Raw genomic sequence first — 23,675 nt, forward strand, 5'->3', positions numbered from 1 at the left:
ATAAATTTAAAAAAATTAAAAAACATAACAGATGCAAATAAGTATTTAACCAAGCCTTGAATTGAATTTTTGCTGAAAATTAAGTTTTGTTTGGTAGAAGCAGATTTGATTCCAATATAGTTTTAAAACTATACTAAAATGTGGTTATATAACATATCATAAACTTGGAATTTGTGTATATATGCGCTAAAGTTATATCACTCTTCAGTTATCAAAAAATAGGTAGACTAAATCCTCTCTCAAACACTTGTCTAATAGTCCAAGTATATGAAAGAAAAATTTTTTGTAATTTAATGGAGACAGTTTTTAAGAGACTTATTCACAAATAGATGAGCAAAAACCCATAGCAAAATATCACTCATAAATTCATATTGTAGTATACATATTAAATAAATATGATGTTCTAAGACTATACCAAATTATTTCCAGTATCTGACATGTAGTTAATAAACATTTAACCACAAATTTATTGGGCTCTAGGGTCTTGTATTCTTGAGTTCCTATGTCTTTTCCCATATTTATGCATTTCTACTAAGTATGTATCCAATGAATAAAATATCTTCTTTTAAACCCTAGTGCCCAAATTTAATTTTTGGACCTGATGTAATGGAAGCCAATAACATATTTTAGGGATAAAAAAGGATATTAGAAACATGTTCTGCAAATATATCATAGCTAACTATGTCATTTGGGGGTAGAAAAGATATAGTATAGAATGATATAGCTGGGAGCTAGTTGGTAGCACAACCAGTTGAGCACATGCTACAATTAGCAATGGGGGTGAGGGTAGATAGAATAATTATTATGCAAAGACTCTCATGCTTCAAGCTCCAATGTTCCCGGTTCAGTACCCCCCCCCCCATTAGCCAGAGCTGAGCAGTGCTCTCCTTAAAAAAAAATGTGCACGGACCCAAGTTCATGTCCCCTGTCCCCACCTGCAGGGGGAAAGCTCAGTGAGTGGTGAAGCAGTGCTGCAGGTGTCTCTCTTTCCCTCTCCTTCTTTGTCACCCCTTGGATGGCTGTCTCTATACAATAAATAAGTAAAGATAATAAAAAATTAAGAAATGGAATAATAGACTTTGATATTTATAGTTTACTCTTACTATGTCATCGAGATCTGAACAAAACTTTTATGACAAATTGTTGAAATAAATTTGACTTTAGAAAGTGAACAGTTGGACCTGGCGATAGAACACATTAAGCGCACACATTACAGTGTGCAAGGACCTCTGTTTAAGCCCCTGGCGTTCACCTACAGGGAGAAAGCTTCATCCATATTTTTTTTCTCTCTGCCAGTTTATCAATTTATCTCTGTCTCTATTCAATAATAAATAAATAAATTTTTCAAACAAGAAAACTAATAGAAATGACTTTAATATAATATGTAGCCAGACATCTGGCTGAGTTAGTTTTCATGAATACAAAAACTACCTCCCAGCTAAAAATTCTAAAGATGAGCCCCTGACAGTTCAAAATGAAAAGTATGAATTTCTTTTTTTTTCTGGTATCTCTTCTTTTTCTAAATATGCATATATATTTAATTTTTATTTATAAAAAGAAAACACTGACAAAAACCATAGGATAAGAAGGGTACAACTCCACACAATTCTCACCACCAGAACTCCGTATGCCATCCCCTCCCCTGATAGCTTTCCTATTCTTTATCCCTCTGGGAGTATGGACCAAGGGTCATTCTGGGGTGCAGATGGTGGAAGGTCTGGCTTCTGTAATTGCTCTCCCGCTGTACATGGGTGTTGGCAGGTCAATCCATACTCTCAGCCTGTCTCTCTCTTTCCCTAGTGAGGCGGGGCTCTGGGGAAGCCGGGCTCAAGGACACATTTAATCCTTAGAAAACTTTGAAACCCTTAAATGAACAAGAATTAGAAGACAAAGATCTTGCATATACAGAGAGAAAGTACAGAGAAGGCATTTATAAAAATAAACTGCTATGATTATAATTCAACAATATAGACATCTCTTTCCAGAATACAATTTGCAGTTTATTAAAAATTAACTTATTCTATTTATGAATTGAATAGGTGCTGAAGAGTCAAAAGTAAATTAGTAGAACCGTAAGAAAACATATATGGATATGGATTTCCTGATTTCTCTTTTAAGATTTGACTATATATTTTCACTTATTTGTGCAAGTTTAAAGATTTTCTTAAAGATATTTATCAAGCTTTCAATAGCAGTCTAACATCCAAACACGAGATCTTCCTGCACAGTCATCACCGCTCAGCTATCATCCATATTGGTCTCCAGCTCCCACTGATTCTATGGTCAGAGAAACTAAGATGGAACTTTCGGAAAGCAAACTGGTGTCTGTTCAGTGATCTTACCAACATATCTATTCCTGCAATTCCAATTAACTCTATCCCCTCTGAAGATTCCTACAGGCACTTCCGCCAAGCCATCTTCAAAGCAGCTTCCCAAGCCATTCCTCGTGGGAGACGTGCTAACTATACGCCTTGTCTTGATGCTGAATGTGAGCAACTACTAAAGCAGTATGATGAGTCGGGCGACCCAGATGTGGCTGACCATCTCATTGCCTCCCTGGATGCAGCACGCCAAGCCCGCTGGCAACAACTCACGGAAAGTCTGAACTTCACCCACTCAAGTAGGAAGGCCTTGAAGCTTCTTCATAGTCTGGGTGCCGGTAGCCAACCCTCTCCCATCTCCCATCCTCCCGTATCTCCAAACTCAGTGGCCAGTCACCTAACTCAAGTTGGACGTGCTAAGATCAACCCAGTCTGGAAAAGAGAAATTTCCCATGAGTGGTCATCCCACTTCCGTTTATCTTGTCCATCTCCAAAACTCTCTCCCTTTATACTGTCTGAACTGGAAGACCCTTTGAAGAGGGTTAAACCGGGAACGGCTGCTGGCTATGATAACATCACCCCAGAACTCATTCTTAACTTGGGCCCTGTGGCAAAGAAGTGGCTAACTACATTCCTGTCCCACATCTTGGAATCCGAATCTATGCCCAAAATTTGGAGTCGTGCGAAGATAATAGCAGTTTTGAAACCAAAGAAAGACCCAACACTGGCTGCCAGCTATAGACCAATTTCTCTCCTCTCCGTGTGTTACAAACTCCTTGAGAGGCTGCTTCTGTCACGTATTTCTCCTCTGACAGAGAAATTCCTATCACCCGCCCAAGCTGGTTTCTGCCCAGGAAGATCTACCTGCAAACAAGTCCTGGCCCTCTCAACTTACATTGAAAATGGATTCCAGAAGAATTTAAAGACGGGTGCTGTCTTTGTTGATCTCACAGCAGCCTATGACACGGTCTGGCACCGTGGTCTCCTAGTCAAGATCTCAAGATGCCTGCCTCCATGGGCAGACCCCTGCAAGCGTCAACCCGGCTTTGACCTAGCATGTTATGATTGGGCCCTCCTCAATCGCTATGGAACAGGCCATGGCCGGTGCGCCGCTATGTTCCATCGCTGGGGAGCCAGAGACGACCCGAACTGCCCCTGCGGCTCCGGACAGACTATGACCCACATAGTCAACGACTGCCACCTCTCCAGATTCAAAGGAGGTCTCGAAACTTTACATCAGGCTCAACCTGATGCTGTTGACTGGCTACGGAAGAAGGGCAAACGCTAGAAGAAGATCCAAACACTTTCAAATGATTGGGTCTCTTACTGAGTATCAGTGACCCAACAATGACAAGAAAGAAAAGTGAAAATATGTTTGCTGGAAGAGTACACTAATGCTTGTATTTATTTATTTATTTATTTAGATTGATTATGATCATTTCAGTGTAAGGAAACATACTGAAATTTTGTTCGGCATTTTGTGCCGTGGTTTTTTTTTAATATTCATTTATTCCCTTTTGTTGCCCTTGTTGTTTTATTGTTGTAGTTATAGTTGTTATTGATGTCCTCGTTGTGTTGGATAGGACAGAGAGAAATGGAGAGAGGAGGGGAAGACAGAAATGGGGAGAGAAAGACAGATGCCTACAGAACTGCTTCACCGCCTGCAAAACGACTCTCCTGCAGGTGTGGAGCTGGAGGCTCGAACCAGGATCCTTATGCTCGTCCTAACGCTTTGCACCATGTACGCTTAACCCGCTGCACTACCGCCGGACTCCCTAAACTCGGGTTTTTATTTAAAACGAACAAAGTAGACACGATGCATCTACTGAAACAATACTAACTAAAATTCAGTCTAAATCAGTGTGTACAGTAACTGATATATTCATTTTAAAAACATTCAAAAGATAAAAGTAAAGGCAGTTATTAAAAATTAGATTATTTTTGCAAAAGTCTTATTTACAAAAGTTAATTTTATATTCCTCACCCTGTTAGAGTATAATTCTGGTTAACGATAATATTAGTGCAATTTATCAGACACAGACACAGGATTTCCTAGACATTAAAACTAAAGCAAGCAGTCATAAAAATTTTTTGAAAGAAAAACACAAGTCCTGATTAAAAATTAATAACCTATGTCAGAAAAAGATATGTTAAATTCACAACAGAATAAAAATTGTTACTCTGGTGAAAAAAGATAAGTTGTATGTTTAAAAGTTAGCACTTAAATGAATAAGGTAAGAGAGGCTTAAGATATACATCATGCACTGAGGTTATTGTTCTCCTTATTTGTTTTGAGATGTGTATAACAATCAAATGGTCAGATCAAGGTAAACAAGAGCCCAGCTGCACAAGTTTAGAATCACAGCTTCCTCTCTTACCTTCCACTGAGGAGGAAGCCGATAACCACTGCCAACAAAATGACTCCCACTGTCACAGACACAGCAATTATAGGAATCTGGCTTTGATCACTGGATGCTGCTACTGCTGATAGGAGACAAAAATAGAGCTTGTGGTTAAAGTGATCATATGTATTCAAATAAAAGTTGCCTAATAGTAATAATCACAGTGCATGGTTTAAGTAATTCACCAACCTTGGCTGAGATTTTCCCTAATGTCTCTTCTCAAAAGTGAGTAAATTAAAAGACATCTTTAGAGAAAACATTTACTCTCCACATGGAAACTTGAAGCAGTCAATAAGTCATTTATTATTTCCATGTTATCATAAAAATGAATGTAATTGATGGCATTTTATTCACCTAGAGATCTTTTGTTGATTAGATAAAATGGAATTTAAATCTTGATTTCAAATAACTTAATCTAAATCAATTTCTAATAATATATAATTTGACATTTTAGAGTTTACATGAAGCAATTCTCTATGAGAAAAAATTCTCATTTACTCCCATAAGATTTTTTATCTTAGACTTATATTTAAATTGCAAATTCAAAATGATGTGGATACAACCACAGCAAAATTAAATATATCATTATTCCAAATATAGCAAAAAACAGTTTCAAACACATTGTAATCACTAAGAATTACTTCTTGAACAACATCAACACATGTAGAACTTCCAGCAATTATAGATTCATTTAATTTATATCTCCTACAAATACACAGAATTACATGAAATATTTTACTTAAAATATATATTAATGACTTCATAAAGGTTTACAGCAGTGTAAAGTTATTGGGGTATAGTTTCATACATTACTAAAGTTCTGTGTCCCCCATCCTTTCCCAGCAATAACCAACATATTCTCATCAAGGGGAGTGATTAAATTGACTATATGTCTTTTTTTTTAAATTCATGTGTTTCAATGATCTATATTCCACATATGGGTGACATCACCATAGATAAAATATTTTAAAATTTCACAATAAATTTAGCATGATTAAAATATATGTATATGGATGGGGGTAGATTGCATAATGATTATGCAAAGAGACTGTCATGCCTGAGGCTCCAAAGTCCCAGGTTCAATCCCCCGCACCACCATAAGTCAGAGCTGAGCAGTGCTCTGGTGTTAAAAAATAAAATAAAATAAAAAGATATATGTATATGATCTAATAATTGTCCCAGTTTTTTTAATACCCCTTTTTCTCTTTCTTCCTTCCTTCTTTCCTTCCTTCCTTCCTTCCTCCCTTTCTTTCTTTCTTTCTTTCTTTCTTTCTTTCTTTCTTTCTTTCTTTTCTTTTCTTTCTTTCTTCCTTCTCTTTTCTTGTGGTCCTGGGCCCTCATACATGCATAATTCCACTGTTCTGGGAGGCCCCCTCCCTTTTTTTTTATTCAGAAAAGGGGGAAGAGAGAGAAGGAGAGGCACTGTGACACTGAAACTTCTTCCTTTTTAAAAACACTTCCCATTTGGCTTGGGAGTTTGACGCGCATGGCAAGGGTAGTTCCAGTAAACTATCTTTCTGGCCTATCTTCCTTTCACCTTAAAGATGACAAGGCCTAAAGTGTGAGTCATACCACTATACTTGGTCCAGTTTCTCATTCTGTTCCAGAGAGATGATGAGAGAGGAAGAGTTATCACAGGACTGCTCAACTCTCCAGGAAGTTTCCTCAATGCTTTGGTGCTTCCTTGCTGTGCTGGAGCTCAAATGTCAGTTGGAATTCAAATCTAGGGCTTTGTACATAGTAAGTTATAGGCGCTACCTGCTGAGCTATTGTCTTGGGTGAGAAATGTTTTCTTTAGTGACAAATATACCCAATTGAAATATGAAACATGGGTGGAGTGGTGGCGCATTTGGCTGAGCATACATGCTACACTGCGCAAGGACCCGATTTCGAGTCCCTGGCCCTCACCTGCAGGAGGAAGCTTCACAAATGATGAAGCAAGGCTGAAGGTGTCTCTCTGTTCCTCTCCCTAACCTCTCAATTTCTGGTTGTCTCCATCCAATAAATAAAGATAATAAAAATTATAAAAAGAAAGAAATACGAAACATATAGAGCAAAATTCCTTTTAATATTATTCTCAGGAACCTCTCTTCAAAGGAAACCTGACACACTATTTAATAATTGTTAATTTACAACTGGTATAAATTTGCTCTGTGATATCAAAATTTAAGTCTTTAGAATAAGTAACAATATTTTCCGTATCTAGTATTATACAGCTCCTTATTAAATCTTGGTTCCCCTCATAGCTTTAGATGCCCTCAGACCTCTATTTCTATTCTTTTTCATCTCTCCTTGATTCTTTGCAACCAAAAATAACTTTCTGACCATATACTTTCTTTGATCCAAACATCCAGTCTTTCCAGATATCCACAGGTGGATCAAGTATGAAAAAATCACTATTTACAATTTCAGTCCATGCTCTCACTCTCACATTATTTTATTGATAACAGTTGCAATCCAGTGAGTTTTACTCTATTCTCTTATGTTAGATCTGTGGAAAAGGAATATTAAGCTGGTGTGCAGTAAAAGGTGAAGTCAATGTAGTATCACTAGTACTGTTCCCTAAGAACCCACAATATATAAATTGTCTCTGAACTTAGCTACATGTTTGAAAAGGATCACTGTGTCTAAAGAATTTTTTTAGATTAAAATTATAAGAGCCTTTGAAGGGCCACTGAAAACCTGGAAAATTTTCCCCACTGGAATAGGTATCTACTAGTTTTCTTGGCCAAAAAAAATCTAAGTTGAATTTTTTGATATTAACAATTATAGTAATCAGTGGAAAAAAATTAAAGCAATGTGACAGACAAATAAGCATGTGAAAAGATATAAAACATCATGAGACCTTGGAAAACAAAAATCACAGTAAGAGGTCTGTAGAAAATGACTAAGAAAAAAATTGTGTAATGTCAAATACTGATGAGGATTGGAGAAAGTGTATCAGTCTTATGTTGTTGGGGGAAATAGTGCATGGCACAATCATTTTAGAAAACACTTTGACAATTAAAGAATAAATGTGCACTTAATAAATGATTCTGAAATTACATTATTTGGGCTATATCCCAAGAAACGAAAGTTTAGTTTAACACAAAACATACACATGTATGTTAATTGCATCTTTATTTGTAATAGCAGATGTTCTTTAGTGGAAGAATGTTTATACAAAATTGCCACATACATACCATGTAAGACAAAGCAACAATAAAAGAAAAAAACTGATATATTCAATGATTTCAGTGAATTCGTAGTAAACTAAAGTGAGCAGAGTGGGGGGAAAAGCTGTTTCAATTAAAAGGTCACACACAATATATTCTGCTTCTTAAATGTCAACATTTTAGAAATGTGTGGTTCCCAAGGATTAATTAGGAGACAAGAATTGTTCCCCAAGGCATCAGTTCATGTAAAAGGCAACACAAAAAATTGTCATGATGATGACACTATTCAGTGCATTGGTAGTGATACAAGAACCTTAAGAAAGTAAAGAAGAATGTACAGAATGTGACATATATGCACACAAGGAGTACAAGGAATGTGCCTTGACTCAATGTTAATATGCTGGTTGTGAGACTCTACTGCCAAGTTTTAAAAGGTCACTATTGGAGGTATTCTTTCTATAATTTTGCTTGCAAAAGCATGTGAATCTACAATTAGCTCAATAAAATGTTCATTTTATAAACAGAATAGCATTATTTCAGCAATTTGATTACATAAATTTGAATTGAATAAGTAAGCGATATGTACAGATGAATAATGCTTTGAGGGAAAACCATACAAGAAGCTGACCAAATGGCAAGTCTTGCAAAAGTAGGGTTAAGAAAGATTCAGTGATAGTTTAAATGTGTCAAAACAATTATGTTAAAAAGAAATCCAAAAAGATGATTGAAAAGCAGAGAGATAGCTTATTGAGTAGGAATGTACCCTGCCGTTGCTACTCAGGCACCAACCAGGTGTCACAGGGAAAGTGCTATGGTAGAGGAGGAAGCTCTGATGCCATATTCTCTACTTCTTTATCTATGTCTCTCCACCTAAATAATTAAGTGGCCCACAGCAGCGAACTAGCATATGACTAGGCCCTGGTTCTACACACACACACACACACACACACACACATACACACATATGCACACACATAATGATAATAATAATAATAATAATTAAACAGAAGCTATCTAATTTGCTTATGCAAGCTCATTAATGGTAGATTCATTTATTCATTTACTTTAAACAATAATCCTTTTTTAAAAAAAACTTTCTTTTATATGATAGAACAGAGATAAATTAAGGGGAAGGGTGGTAGAGATTAAGAAAGAGTGAGAGTGACAGAGAGAGAGACCTAGAGACCTGTGGTACTGCTTCCTAGCTTGTGATGCATCCCCTGGAGGTGAGGAATGGAGGCTGGAACCTGGGTCCTTGTGCATGTTAATATGTGCACTTAACCAAGTGTGCCACTGCCCAGCCATGTAGACTTATTTATTACATTTTTTTTCTCAATGCTATTATGGATAGGATGATATGAGGGGTCCACTGAAAATATGTTATCTGTACATATAAAACAAATAAAATAATAGATAACAGTTATATATAATACAGTCAAATTTGAGGGAGAAAGAATTCCTTACTCATATACATGTGTGTTCAAACATGGGATGCTCAGCATAGTAAAGTGGGTACTTTGCCAAGTGATCTGTATCACAGTCCTTCCCTAGGCTTACGCTTAATGATTTTAAAATAATTTTCTGGGACTGTGGGAGAGTGTGAACTAGTAGTGCATCAGAATTCTATGGATCAATACTTGGCACCACCATGGCCTAGAACTGAGTATTCTGGGATTTCTCTGTTTCTGTCTCTCCCTTTGTCTATGACAAAAACAAACAAAATTTTTTTTTACATACCTTGGCTTTCACACAAACACTTGACACTTGTATTTTTTTTTTCCAGAGCACTGATAAGCTCTGGCTTATGGTGGTAAGGGGAAATTGAACCAGGGACTTTGGAGTGTCATAAAGAGTCTTTTTGCATAACCACTATGTTATCTACCCTTGCCCTATATTATTTTCTTAATAACAAAATGTTAATGATATTATTTATATAATATCATTATCTAATGATATTATTTATTTATATAATTATATATAATATATTATATAAATTATATCTAATGTTACCTACCTATATATGTTTGTGTGATCAGTTCACGTAGAACTCCAGAAGACAAAATATTTTAAATGTTTATTGAGGAGATATTTTACAAGACTGTTACAACAATAGGGCCACAACCTTGCTTTTAATGTTTTCTTTGGGGCAGTAAGCAATCTTAGTTTGAGATTTATGAAGGGTATGTTTATGCATTGCCTGAACTCTCTGCCTGAGTGACACCATCACTCCAGACAGTCTCTCTCTTCTGCTCTCTCTCTCTCTCATAGAAAGAGAAACAGAAAGATGCAGAGAGAAGAAGGGACAACACATTACTACTGCACCACACACAAGTTTCTTCTTTAAGTGGCCCTTCCCTGCGGTGGATGGGGTCTTAAGCCTGGGTCCTCACATATAGTAAAGTGTGCACTCTATCAGGGCACAAGGATCATTTTTCATGTTATTTTGCTCAAAAATTCTACAAGAAGGGCTTTACAGAATTACTTTCAGATCCTCAACTCTGATATAATTTTGAAAAAGTGTTTATAAAAAAAGATTTGTTTTTCATATAGACTTCTATTGGAAGCCATAGGCAGAAAGAGGAAACCAGAGGTATTGCAAATGCAATACCCAGGGTTGAGCCAGGGGCCTCTTATATGCAAACCCTGTACATTACCTGCACTGGTCATGGGAAATGTACTTACTTATTTATTTTTAACAATCAGATTGGTTCCTGAGAGCAGCATTTGCTTGCCAAATCAATACTAACGAAAACTCCCTGTAGAATTTTCATAGAAACGCTAGTAGGATAAGCCTGGTAGCACAGCTCAATAAAACAAGTAAAATGTAAATGGCAATAATTCAATCAAGTTTGGCAGCAATGGAAAGTCTTTAAAAGCAAGGTTTAAGCATTTCTTAAGGATTTCCTGATGTTTCATCTCCCAGTAGAGTAAATGTGATAAGGAGCAGAGACAGATGTGTTAACCCGCTACCTACCACAATAGCATGACAGATGCTTCCTACCTGAAAGGGTCATGCCTAGGAGAGGGAGAAGTAGCAGGAGACTGACAGAATGCCCAGGGAGAATATTGATCCACTGACTCTTTCCAGGTAACCACTACAGAGACATGAGCTGACAGTAATTAAAATGACTTACACAATGGGATGGTTTCAAACTCAAATCTTCGACTGAAGACACCATAGCCTGCTGCGGTACGAGCTCGAATTTGGAAGACATATATTGAAGCTGGTTTCAAGCCCTCTGCAGTTATAGTTGTCTCCTTGGATTTGATAATTGTATAGCTGGTCTCTTGGTCCTTGGGTCACAAATATACATACAATGGAAAGGCAGCGTGAGTTACTAATGGCAGCAAATCTTAGAACCATAGATCAGAAAATGCAGTAACTAACAGATTGACTACTAATACAGATATATTTTAGAAAATAAATATACATACCTTTGGGAAGTTATTTATATTGTCTTAACAGAATTTTGCAGAATCCGAAGTTCATGGGTTATATGTTCAAGCTACCAACTAGCCTTGACTTTGGCAACCTTGCGCTTAAAAATTTAGAAATATATCATGCAGGAGATAAATTTTTGCACAGATTATGTTAGTATTATTATTTGTGTATTTCCTCTTTCTTCTAAAAGTTTCATTAAAGCACATTAACATTTTTACAAAGTATCAATTATATCTTTAGTGATTTCAATTTCTAATTATACTTAGGAGTTGGGTTAAACAATGAGTACTTCATTAGAGAATTTTAATTTCAATATATCAATTCTAAATAAGCAGCATTAAGGAAAACACAATAAAATGCTTTTCTATTTTTAGTTCTATTTTATTTTCACTTTAATGTTTCTGATCAACCTGAATGGAGTAGAAAAATGAACAAGTGAAAGTATAATTTTAGTAACTAAAATGATAAAGAACTGTTCCTATTTTTGACAGTAAATCAATTCTAGTCCTATCACCTAGAATTCCTCATTTTCTCTTATGTTACAGAAATAAATATAAAATCTTAGACTAAAGATTTTAAAAAGTCCCTATTTTGCAGTGTCTCCTCCATTATACTTTTATTTGTAAGTCCTTAGCTAAATTTATTTCTTTCTGGAAGAGCTTCCATAATTTCCTGAAATTATCACATTTCAGATATGTAGAAGGACTTATCAAATAGAGATAATAACTAGAGGTTTTTTTTTCCCTTTTAAGTATTGATCTTTAACACAATATTTTGACTGAGGACATCATGTTCTGAATATTTCACGGAGTTTTTATTTATAAATAGAAACATACATTATGTCTGAATGGGTATAAAACATGTAAAGATCTTTATTAAAGCTTTTTTGTTTATTATTTGATAGAGACAAAGAGAAACTGAGAGGTGAGGGAGAGGTAGAGAGGGAGAGAGACAGAGGCACCTGCAAACCTGCTTCACCAAGGTTGCCCCCTGCAGGTGGGGACCAGAGACTTGAACCTGGGTTTCTTGAGCACTGTAATGTATGCACTGAACCAGATGTGCCACAGTCTGGCCCCCTAAAGATATTTCTATATGAAAGTAAAATGAAAACTAAAATATAGCATTTACTCGTGAAATACACTAAGGGGAATCATAACTATTTTTCAAATGCTTTATATTAAAAAACAAAAAAAAATACAAGTCATCTTTTTTTACCTTGGTGTTTTTGTTAATTTTTTTCTTAAATTATCTTTATTTATGAAGGAAGGGGGATACAGAGAAGTAGAGAGACAGAGAGACACCTTGCAGCCCTGCTTCACACCCCCCTGCATGTGGGGACAGGGGCTTATACCCGGGTCCTTGTGCACTGTATCATGTGCATTCAGCCAGGTGCACCATCACCTGCAACCCCTTTCCTTGGTGTTTATAATCAGTAACAGCATGCCATGATGAAACTATAGTGTGGATATTGAAACCATGTAATAAAATAAAATAAATTAATAAATTAAGTATTTTTTCACCATCTGGGATTCACAGTTACAAGCTATCTTAATTTTTTTTTTTTTAGATATAATAGAGATAGAGGACAGGAAGAGAGAACACCACACAGCAATTCAGAGGCATCTCCCAGTGCAATAACTGCTAGACTTGAGTTCAGGTCACACACATAAAAACAAAACAGGTGAACTATCCAAGTGAACTATTTTGCTGATGCCCATTTTAACATTTTTAAAAACTTTACCTCTAAAACTAGCATGGAGATAGTTGCTCAGATAATATCTTTATAGAGAGATTATAAGAATCAAATGGGCAATGCATACAAAAACAATAAATTGGGCTGAGAAGATAGCATAATGATTATACATAAAGCCTTTCATGCCTGAGGTTCCAGGTTCAATCCCCAGCACCACCATAAGCCAGAACTGAGCAGTGTTATGATAAGAAAAAAATTTTCTTTAGGGGCCAGGCAGTGTTGCACCTGGTGGAGTGCACATGTTACAATTTGCAAAGACCCAATTTCAAGCCACCTGCAGGGGGAGAAATTTCATAAATGATAAAGCGGTGCTGTTGATGTCTCTCTCTCTCCCTCTCTATCTACCCAGTCCCTCTTGATTTTTCTTTGTCTCTATCAAATAAATAGTAACTAAATGAATAAATAATAAATATCCAAAACCAGTAAAGTGTAAAGTACAAATTTAAATAGCCATTATTAGATTTTTTTGTCTAACTGTACATACCTAGATTGATTTCTTTTTTCATTTATTTATTTATTTATTTATCTATTTATTTATTTTTGCCTCCAGGGTTATCGCTGGGGCTTGGTGCCAGCACTACAAATCCATTGCTCCTGGATGCCATTTTTCCCATTTTTGTTGCCCTTGTTGTTGCACTTGTTATAGCTGTTATTGTTGTCACAGCTGTTATTTTTGGATAGGACAGAGAGAAACCGAGAGAGGAGAGGAAAACAAAGAAGGGGAGAGAAAGATAAACACCTGCAGACCTGCTTCACTGCTTGCAAAGCAACCCCCTGCAGGTGGGGAGCTGGGGGCTCAAACCAGGATCCTTATGCCGGCCCTTGAGCTTTGCACCATGTGTGCTTAACACTCTGCACTACTTCTCAGCTCCCCCAGATTGATTTCTAACCACTTATACAACCATAATAACTTATCATGTGCCACTAAAAATACTCCTATTTTATTTCATTTTATTAAATATTTACTTATTTATTGATGAGTATGTGTGTGAGAGACAGAGTGGGAGAAGAATGTAACTTTGAGATAGATAATACCATGGCTAGAATTCATGATCTCATGCTCACAAATCTGGTGCTATAGATTCTAAGCATCCCCACGGCCATATATGCCTCCTTTAAAGTAGTTTAAACATTACCCTTATGAACATAAGTATCTCTCTAATTTGGTCTGATCTAATTTTTAATCCAAGTTAAAAATTGATTTTTAATCCAAAAATTGATTTTTAATCCAAAAATTGATTTTTAATCCAAGTTAAAAATTGATAAGGGGGCATCTAATCTTTGATAAGGGGGCCCAAAGGATTAAATGGAAGAAGGAGGCTCTCTTCAATAAATGGTGCTGGGAAAACTGGGTTGAAACATGCAGAAGAATGAAATTGAACCACTTTATCTCACCACAAACAAAAATCAACTCCAAATGGATCAAAGACCTAGATGTCAGACCAGAAACAATCAAATACTTAGAGGAAAACATTGGTAAAACACTTTCCCATCTACACCTCAAGGACATCTTTGATGAATCAAACCCAATTGCAAGGAAGACCAAAGCAGAAACAAACCAATGGGACTACATCAAATTGAAAAGCTTCTGCACATCCAAAGAAACTATTAAACAAACAGAGAGACCCCTCACAGAATGGGAGAAGATCTTCACATGCCAGACATCAGACAAGAAACTAATCACCAAAATATATAAAGAGCTCAGCAAACTTAGCACCAAAAAAGCAAATGACCCCATCCAAAAATGGGCAGAGGAAATGAACAAAACATTCACCACAGAGGAGATCCAAAAGGCTAACAAACATATGAAAAACTGCTCTAGGTCACTGATTGTCAGAGAAATGCAAATTAAGACAACACTAAGATACCACCTCACTCCTGTAAGAATGGCATACATCAAAAAGGACAGCAGCAACAAATGCTGGAGAGGATGTGGGGACAGAGGAACCCTTTTACATTGCTGGTGGGAATGTAAATTGGTCCAGCCTCTGTGGAGAGCAGTCTGGAAAACTCTCAGAAGGCTAGACATGGACCTTCCATATGACCCAATAATTCCTCTCCTGGGGTTATACCCCAAGAACTCCATTACACCCAACCAAAAAGAGGTGTGTACTCCTATGTTCATAGCAGCACAATTCATAATAGCTAAAACCTGGAAGCAACCCAGGTGCTCCTGTTCTATTTCTACTGTGTCTACTAGCAGATAATTTTTGAAGTGTCCCTTTTAAAAGGGGTAGAGATTATAAACTGCAATAGTTATTGATCGATATAGCCTGTGACTGCTATCGATATGCAGATTTTTCTCAATAATAGCACATTTTCCAGTTTGACTATGATTGCACTAGAGATTTTCTATATGAAACAAATAAATATCTACTTGATATTATTTTCTTTTTATTAATAGAAAATTTATGGTGGTGAGAAAATATAGAAAGAACTAAAGTATGGTATACTTATCTAATAATAACTTTACATAGTTATCATTTATAATATAAAGGAGCACTTTTTTAAAAAGAATAAAATGTCAGCATTAGAATTCTAACCATGTAACTTAAATAAGTGTATACATTAAATTTCAGGTTTTAATTTTCAAAATGGCATAAAATTGTTAATCAACAACATTATAAAGACAGGTTGAGATAGCACTAATTACTGGAGCTTATTGATACATTTGATTTTGCTTTGTATCATGATGCCAAATTAACTGAAAATAAAATGAAACATTTAAAAATTATATAGTTAGAATGTAAAACATTAATCCCCCAATAAAGAAATTTAAAAATTACATAGTTATAATCCTTAACAATTGAATTTTTTTAATAAAAGGAAACATTAGAAATTGCTATTATTTTTTTAAAAAATAAAAACAAATTGCAAGGACATGATATATGGAGCCTTGCAAACTACATGATCAGCACCATTTGGGCAAAATTACACACTATGTCTGCCTGGTAACATTATATATGACTCAGTAATTCTTTATTGCAGGTCTAACTGTATGTTATCTAAGGAGAGTATAATTGAAGGAGATTAGAAAAGCATATATCAAAAAAAAGAAAAGCATATATCTACAGGATAAAAATGTAGAATCATACATTTTAATTATTTAAATATCTTTCAAATTTTCCTTCTGTTCAACTATTCTCATTAATTCTTGTATTATACTTTCCTTCATATAACAAACCCTATATACACATCTTCAACACCCACAGCCACCTGGCTGCCAAGTCCTTGGTCAGGGCAGTTGATTTTGATGCCTTCATGCCCCTGCTGAGCAAATGAGCTACATTCCCCAGCTGCTTAACAAACACTGTTCACATGCAGCGAGGGGAGGGGCTCAGCAGAAGGAGCCAGCTGGCAAACACTCTGCCAAGGGGCAGCTTCCCTTTGCCTCTGCCTTTAATTAAGAGATGGCAATGGGCCGATCACCATGCAGGAGTAGAGAGGCCCAATGACCTCTATTAGAGCAGGGCAATCACAGGCAGAAATGCCAGCTGGCAAATGTATGAGCCCTGGAAAGCTCTTGCCACCTGTGTCTGGCCAAGAGCCACTCAATAAAATGGTGGTATCATTCTGAAGCAAAATAAGCTCTTTTCTACCCCTTCTAAAAATGTCTTTAAAACCGTTTTATTGGTATATTTAGTAGTTTTGCTTGGCTTAAAGATCCCAAATTTAATATCACTTTAAAAAACAAAAAAACAAAGCAAACAAAAAAGCAATAACTAAACGAGGCAAACAAACTTTGCCTAACTGTATACTACAGAATGTTATGTGACTTTTATATTAGGAGGTAACATTTTATTGCTTTACTAAGGAAATGTATAATTTTTTCCAAGTCATTTTTGCTTGTTTGAGCTACACAAATAGTAAAATGCAGTAATATGTCACTAACTGTGACAATAGACTGTACTAAAATAAACATTTGAACTATGAGCAAAATAGTTTCACAATACAAATAAAATGGATTACAGTGGATATTAATAACAAAGGCTCTTCATCACTTGGTGAGTAACTTTAACAGATGAACATCATGTATAATCTGAAGAGCAACAGTATAATAATCAAAGGTTAGTTATATGGAAGAAAATAGGACATCTTCAGAGATAAAAGAGAAATTCAGTAATTGATCTAACTAATTGCTTCTTGGGAAGAAAAACAATACAGGAAATTAAGTTCTTAAAACTATTAATCTTACTTTTTGAAATTATATTTCATCTAAGATTCGTTTTTCTCATCTAAGATTCTTTCATTTGTATATATGATCTTTCATATATAGCGATTTTCAAATGTTATTACATCTTTCAATTTCATTTAAAATCAAATTCAATCATAATGAAAATTTTGATATCTTGGTGTATGTACAAAAGAACTCTTTTGAGGTATACTACATAAATTTATAATTATTCTTACCAAGTTTTGCATAAGTATAGAAGTAATGAAGTTTGCAAAAACTTGAGTAAGGAATAAGTTATTTTTGAATATAGCATGCGTTTGGATTATAGATCTTTAGAATTTTCAATGTAGATTGGACTATTCACAGAGACATAAAAGTTATGAGATACAGGGAGTCGGGCTGTAGCGCAGCGGGTTAAGCGCAGGTGGCACAAAGCACAAGGACCGGCATAAGGATCCCGGTTCGAACCCCGGCTCCCCACTTGCAGGGGAGTCGCTTAACAGGCGGTGAAGCAGGTCTGCAGGTGTCTATCTTTCTCTCCTCTTCTCTGTCTTCCCCTCCTCTCTCCATTTCTCTCTGTCCTATCCAACAACGACGACAACAACAATAACTACAGCAATAAAAAACAACAAGGGCAACAAAAGGGAATAAATAAATAAAATAAAAAATAAAAAAAAGTTATGAGATACATTAATGTGCATTTTACTCAGTTCATACCAAATTTTGAAACAATAAACATTATAAATCATATTCTAGAATAACATCTTAAAGGTAAATGGTCTAAGAGCATTTTTTGAATTAACATATTTAATAATTGATAATTTAATGAAATGTGCTATGAATAATTTCACTAATGTTCACATACACTTAGATGCTGTCATTCTCTGAAAGCCAATTATTTCTAAAGTAATTATTAAATATTTATTTATCTACTCATAAAACAAATATGTGAAAAAAAACAAAAAAATAAATACATAAATTGGGTAAATAAACTAGAAAGAAATTGTCAAAATTGTAACCCCATGCTTAATGCTTTCTTTCTTATTTCTGTTTTTCAAAGATAACAGGTAAAATTACTTTTAGGAAAAAAAATTCTAGTGGGAGGGAAAAGCCAGAACACAACTCCCACATATGCAGTGCTGGGGGTCAACTTTACAGACTGCACTCACGCAAGTCATGTGCTCTTCTGCTAAGCCTTGTTCCTTGGGAGCCATGGGTAAATGTTGAATCAGTAACTGAAAGAAACATGTTTTTTTCTTTCATAAATTATTTCAATGACTTATGTACAGGTACAATTTTACCTATTAATATATGCAGAAATTTGGACTTCTAAAGAAACTTTTATTAGAGCATCAGCGTTATTCATGACATAGCAGCATGTTTATATGGTAAATCATTTCTATCACTGTTTTAGCTTAGGTAATGTGCTAGGCCATGCCAAATTGTAAGCTTCCTTCTACTTTATTCACTTTTCTCTAAAAGAGAAGGAGTGATATTTTTGTATTTGGGAGAACTGATTGAGTATGGCTGAATCCTTCCCCTCTCTTGGAATCTACCTCTCTGAATTATATCTAGAATAATTTTCTACTCTTATTAACATACAGCAAACATTTCTACGTAACAATTTCAAATCTACTTCTTAAAGCCTTTTTTTGAACATCCAACTGTCTTACCCTAAGCTACTGGATTCAGTTAATATTCAGTTCTAAATGGTGTATGCCATTCAGATCCTGTTTTATTTACATAAAGATCACAGTAAAACTGGATTTTAAGATGTTGGAAGACTTAAGGTGGCTTGAAATAGATGGCATATGCTCCACTTCAGCATTAGAAATTTAAAATATTTGTTTTCCTACTGTATTATTTCTCTTTTCAAGAATCTCCTTATTTGTTTACTCTGAAAAGAGGAATGATTATTGCCTGAGATCTCAAGAACTATTATGCAAGATATTTACCAGTAGATCTAAGACTCACGGAGGAAGAGATATGAGTCACACATATTCAATAGCAAACGCAATTTTAAAGATAATTGTAATTATGTTGAATTTTATTGTCAAATTAGAAAAATACATTTTGCACACACATCTTATCTTCCTATAGTTTCTAAATACAATAGGTATGGTACAAAGTTCCTGAGTATAAGGAGTAGTTTTTTTCTTGTAAATTGAAGTCATTATTGGAGGTCAGCAACTTAAGTGTTCGTGACACTTTCCAAATGTCCTATGACTTCATCTTTTAATGCTGTGAAACCTAGCTGATGTTAGACAATATGGCAGTATTTCAGAAACATAAACTGCTTGGCAGCAGAAAAACACACTGTTCCCTGTGCACTTCTAGCCTCCAGAACCATGACTTCAGAATCAATCATCATTGATTTAAGCATAAAACTGCAGCATGCTTTTCTATGAATTGGATAACCACAGCTACAAAAAAAAAAAAAAAAAAAAAAAAGACCAGAAAAGACTGTTTTCATTCTAATAATCCCACCTTTTCAAAATATTTAATTTCATATTCCAGGATGATCCCATTAGGGCGATCTGGTTCTTGCCATGACAAAGAGATGCTGTTTTTTGCAATCTTCCCCTTTTTCACATTGGTAACTGGAGAAGGAGCTGCAAAATAATATAAATAAAATATTGCATGATTAAAGGCCCAGAAGTGACAACTGTGTAAATGTATATTTGCATTTTAAATGCAGTTTGATAAAAGCTCAAACCATTCAGTTCGCTTTAATCTGGAAAATTTTACTTTATTTACATAACATTATCTTTTTACATAGTGTATTTTACAAGTTTTATTCAACTGAGCATTCTAAGAATATTTTCATTAAAAACTAGTCATATATAATCTTAAATCCACATTTCCTTATAAAATGCAGAGACAAAAGTACTTCCTTCATTGTGTAATAAAGATGTTTTCAATGATATTATGTATCTATGTTTCTCAAATTTAGACTATAAGTACTTCATTATATTAATACATGCATGACTATCTATATTACCACATTTCTACACTGGTTCTCTTTAATCATCTGCTATTACTTAAATCATATGGACTTTATATATAAGTAATGTATGCACTAAAGACAGTGGAGATTTCCTCCAAAATATCTTGTTATTTGATGTATCTAGAAAATATTAGCATTTTCATTTTACAGGAATATTTCATTCTAAGGTCACAATCAACCTGTTTGTTGCTGCCTGCCAGTGTCTAGCAAATGACAAATTTACTGATGAAAAAATATACATATAGTTCAGATGTCTTGGTATTTTGCATTCACAAACATGCATATTTAATGTCTAACCTTTTAATTAATTTTTTGGTAATTGTATGAACACTAGGTTGATAGCATAAAGAAGTTTGGTATTTGTTCTTTATATGGGGGGCTCAACATTTGCACCATTTTTCTCTGTGCCAGAGCTTCATCACCCTGGGCTGGCTTTTCCAGATATAAAAGGGACAACAGATGAGAGAGTAGGACACCATAGCACTGAAGTGACCCTCAGTACAAACGGGCAGTCTGCATCAGGGTCATTCTCATAGCAAGACAAGCTGTTCTCTTAATGAGCTATCTGGTTGCCAATTTAAAAAAAAATGTAAAGATTTATCTATGAGAGAGAGAGTGAAAAAGACCAGAGCACTGCTAAGATCTGTCTTAGGTGATGCCAGGCATTTAACCGAAGATCTCGGAGACTTAAGCATGAAAGTCTTGTGTGCTAAAGGCTGCCTATATTTGCAGACTTTATATAAACCTATATATAAACTTCTATGAAAAACATAGTTAATGGTTTAATTTTATGTGTATCTGTGAAGACAAATAGAAATAATACATAATACATGTCATATATATTCACATAGTAAGTTGGAAAAGAGCAGTGATAATGAATAGTGTATTATTCAGGGGCATAACCCTTATGTGTCGTATCATACATCCTCAGATTATATGTTAGAATACATAATGATATTTATATGTATATTTATCTATGTATATATCAAAACTATCTTGATTTATTGCACAGTTCAGACAAAACAACAACATAAAATTTACCATATTTAATTGATTTCCACTCACCCAAAAGTGTAATCAAACTAGAAACAACAATATGGACAACAAGGATCAACATTGTTGACTTTACATTTTCTCTGACCACGCATGGTACCATTTTCAGTAACTCTTCTAGGATTTACATTCTTAGCACACTTCAGACACAATTCTGCCAATAGCAAGTTAACTTTTACTTGAAATTCCATCATTCTGAGGCCCTTCACATTCTAGCTTTCCTTGGGACTCTCTCTTTCCGTCTCTTCTGGGTTCTCACTTAAACCTTTTCTGTCTACTCCACAACTCAAGTAACTAACTCCCACATCTTTGGCTGCTTTAGTTATTGAATTTATACTATCTGTGGCAAATACATGAAGACACACTGGCTCTTTTTTTTTAAATATTTTTTGTGTGTCAACAAATGTATCCATGAAATTTGTTTCAACCAAATACAAATAATTAAATAGAGGCAGATATAACCTAGAAGAGAGAAAAAAAAATGTAAACTTTCTAATAGTTTACAGGCCCATAAAAAGTGTGTGGTGATATCAGTATTTTTTAGAAAAAGATTTATTTTTTTTCACATAAACTGAAAAAAAAGAAAAAGAGCTACAGAGACAAGTCCAAGCATCCTTTTGGTACATATGACATTAAGGACTAAACCGGGGGCGGGGGGGGGGGTTCTGTAAGTCCAGTGCTCTAACTTCCCCATCTATGATTTTAATATTTCATGTATACTTCTAGTCACAGATCTTTGTGACATTCGAGTAGAGAGTATATATTTTCAGTCTCTCCTAGTTTTCATCAACAGGCTTAACTCCACAGGATTTTATTAGATAGTAATAAGCATGAATTTAGAGTACATAACGAAGACAAACTACCTAAATGCAATTGTATTTTTTAATTAGTCTTAATTTTATTTTATTGACTAGAGACATACAGAGAGAAAGAAAGTGATAGAAACCACAGCACTAGGGGGGCTGGGTGGTAGCACAGCGGGTTAAGCACACATGGCGCAAAGTGCAAGGTCTGGCTCAAGGATCCGGGTTCAGGCCCTCAGCTCCCCACCTACAGAGGGGTTCACTTCACAGGCGGTGAAGCAGGTCTGCAGGTGTCTGTCTTTCTTTCCCCCTCTCTGTCTTCCCCTCCTCTCTCCATTTTCTCTGTCCTATCCAACAGTAACAACAACAACAATAATAATAACGATAAAAAAGGGCAACAAAAAAGGTAAAAAATGGCCTCCAGGAGCCGTGGATTCATAGTGCAGGCATGAGTCCCAGAAATAATCCTGGAGGCGAAGAAAGAAAGAAAGAAAGAAAGAAAGAGAGAGAGAGAGAGAGAGAGAGAGGAAGGAAGGAAGGAAGGAAGGAAGAAAGAAAGAAAGAAAGAAAGAAAGAAAGAAAGAAAGAAAGAAAGAAAGAAAGAAAGAAAGAAAGAAAGATCACAGCACTGAAGTTTCCCTCAATGCAGTGGGGGAAGGCTAAAACCTGGATTACTCACACAAGCACAGGGCAAAGGTGTTCACTATCTAATTTTTATCTTGTCAGACCTAAATGTAGTTTTGAACCAAATTTTCTTACTTCCATGGAAATTGTAATAATTGGTATATCTAATAGTTATATTTGGGCATTGGTTCAAAGTCACCATAAGAAAAAAGCCTTGCCGTATTTGGCACAGTGGACAAGAACCAAGCAAAAGACATGAAAATAATAGTAACTTATGGGATCTCTAGTTCATTACAATTTTTATATAGTAAAATGTACTAAAGTAGAATATGGTTTGAGTAAAATATATTTATTCAATTATTATACTCATTTCCCAGTATTATTACATACTTAACGTATTATGCATTCACAGACAACCTTAAAAATTCCCCATCACTTTACTACATTGCTAACAAAATCTTTTTGATTAATGTATTTCCTTTTCAATGTCCATTTTTTATTGCTAGTTTTTATTTGATAGGACAGTGAGAAATTGAGAGGGAAGGGGGATAGATATAGAGGGAGACAGAGACAACTGTAGCACTGCTTCACCACTTGTGAAGTTTCTCCACTGCAGGTAGGGGCCATGGGCTTGAACCTGGGTACTTGTGCTTGGTAACATATGTGCTTAACCAGGTGTGCCATCACCTGGCTCCAATTTCTGTATTTCTTATAGATATGTGTCAAATTCATCAAATAAATTAATGCTAGGTGGCTCTGTGGCGCAATGGATAGCGCATTGGACTTCTAGTGATAAAATTAATGCTATTGCCTTTTTCTATTTAAAAGCTATTATCTGCTGTGTATGTTTAATGAAGGCTGGGATTCATTTGACTTAGTTCACTGCTCCATTTCCAACACCAGTTAAGTACTTGATATCTACAGATATAAAAAAAAAAAGT

The 23,675-nt window shown here is 35.3% G+C and overlaps 1 protein-coding gene across 1 annotated transcript in view; it reads right to left on the minus strand.

Moving 5' to 3' along the window:
• Positions 1–4,699: 4,699 nt before the first annotated feature.
• Positions 4,700–23,675, minus strand: part of LOC132536615 (ephrin type-A receptor 5) — a gene marked incomplete at its 3' end in the record, with an annotated part of 170,468 nt that continues 151,492 nt past the window's right edge. Inside the window, exons 4-6 of the mRNA XM_060184722.1 lie at positions 19,735–19,859; positions 11,013–11,172; positions 4,700–4,805 (exon numbers count right to left, since the gene is read on the minus strand). Coding sequence (XP_060040705.1) covers positions 4,700–4,805; positions 11,013–11,172; positions 19,735–19,859 — 391 coding nt within the window. The remainder of the gene's footprint in view (positions 4,806–11,012; positions 11,173–19,734; positions 19,860–23,675) is intronic.

Source organism: Erinaceus europaeus, unplaced genomic scaffold, assembly GCF_950295315.1.
Source record: "Erinaceus europaeus unplaced genomic scaffold, mEriEur2.1 scaffold_256, whole genome shotgun sequence".
NCBI classification, from domain to species: domain Eukaryota; kingdom Metazoa; phylum Chordata; class Mammalia; order Eulipotyphla; family Erinaceidae; genus Erinaceus; species Erinaceus europaeus.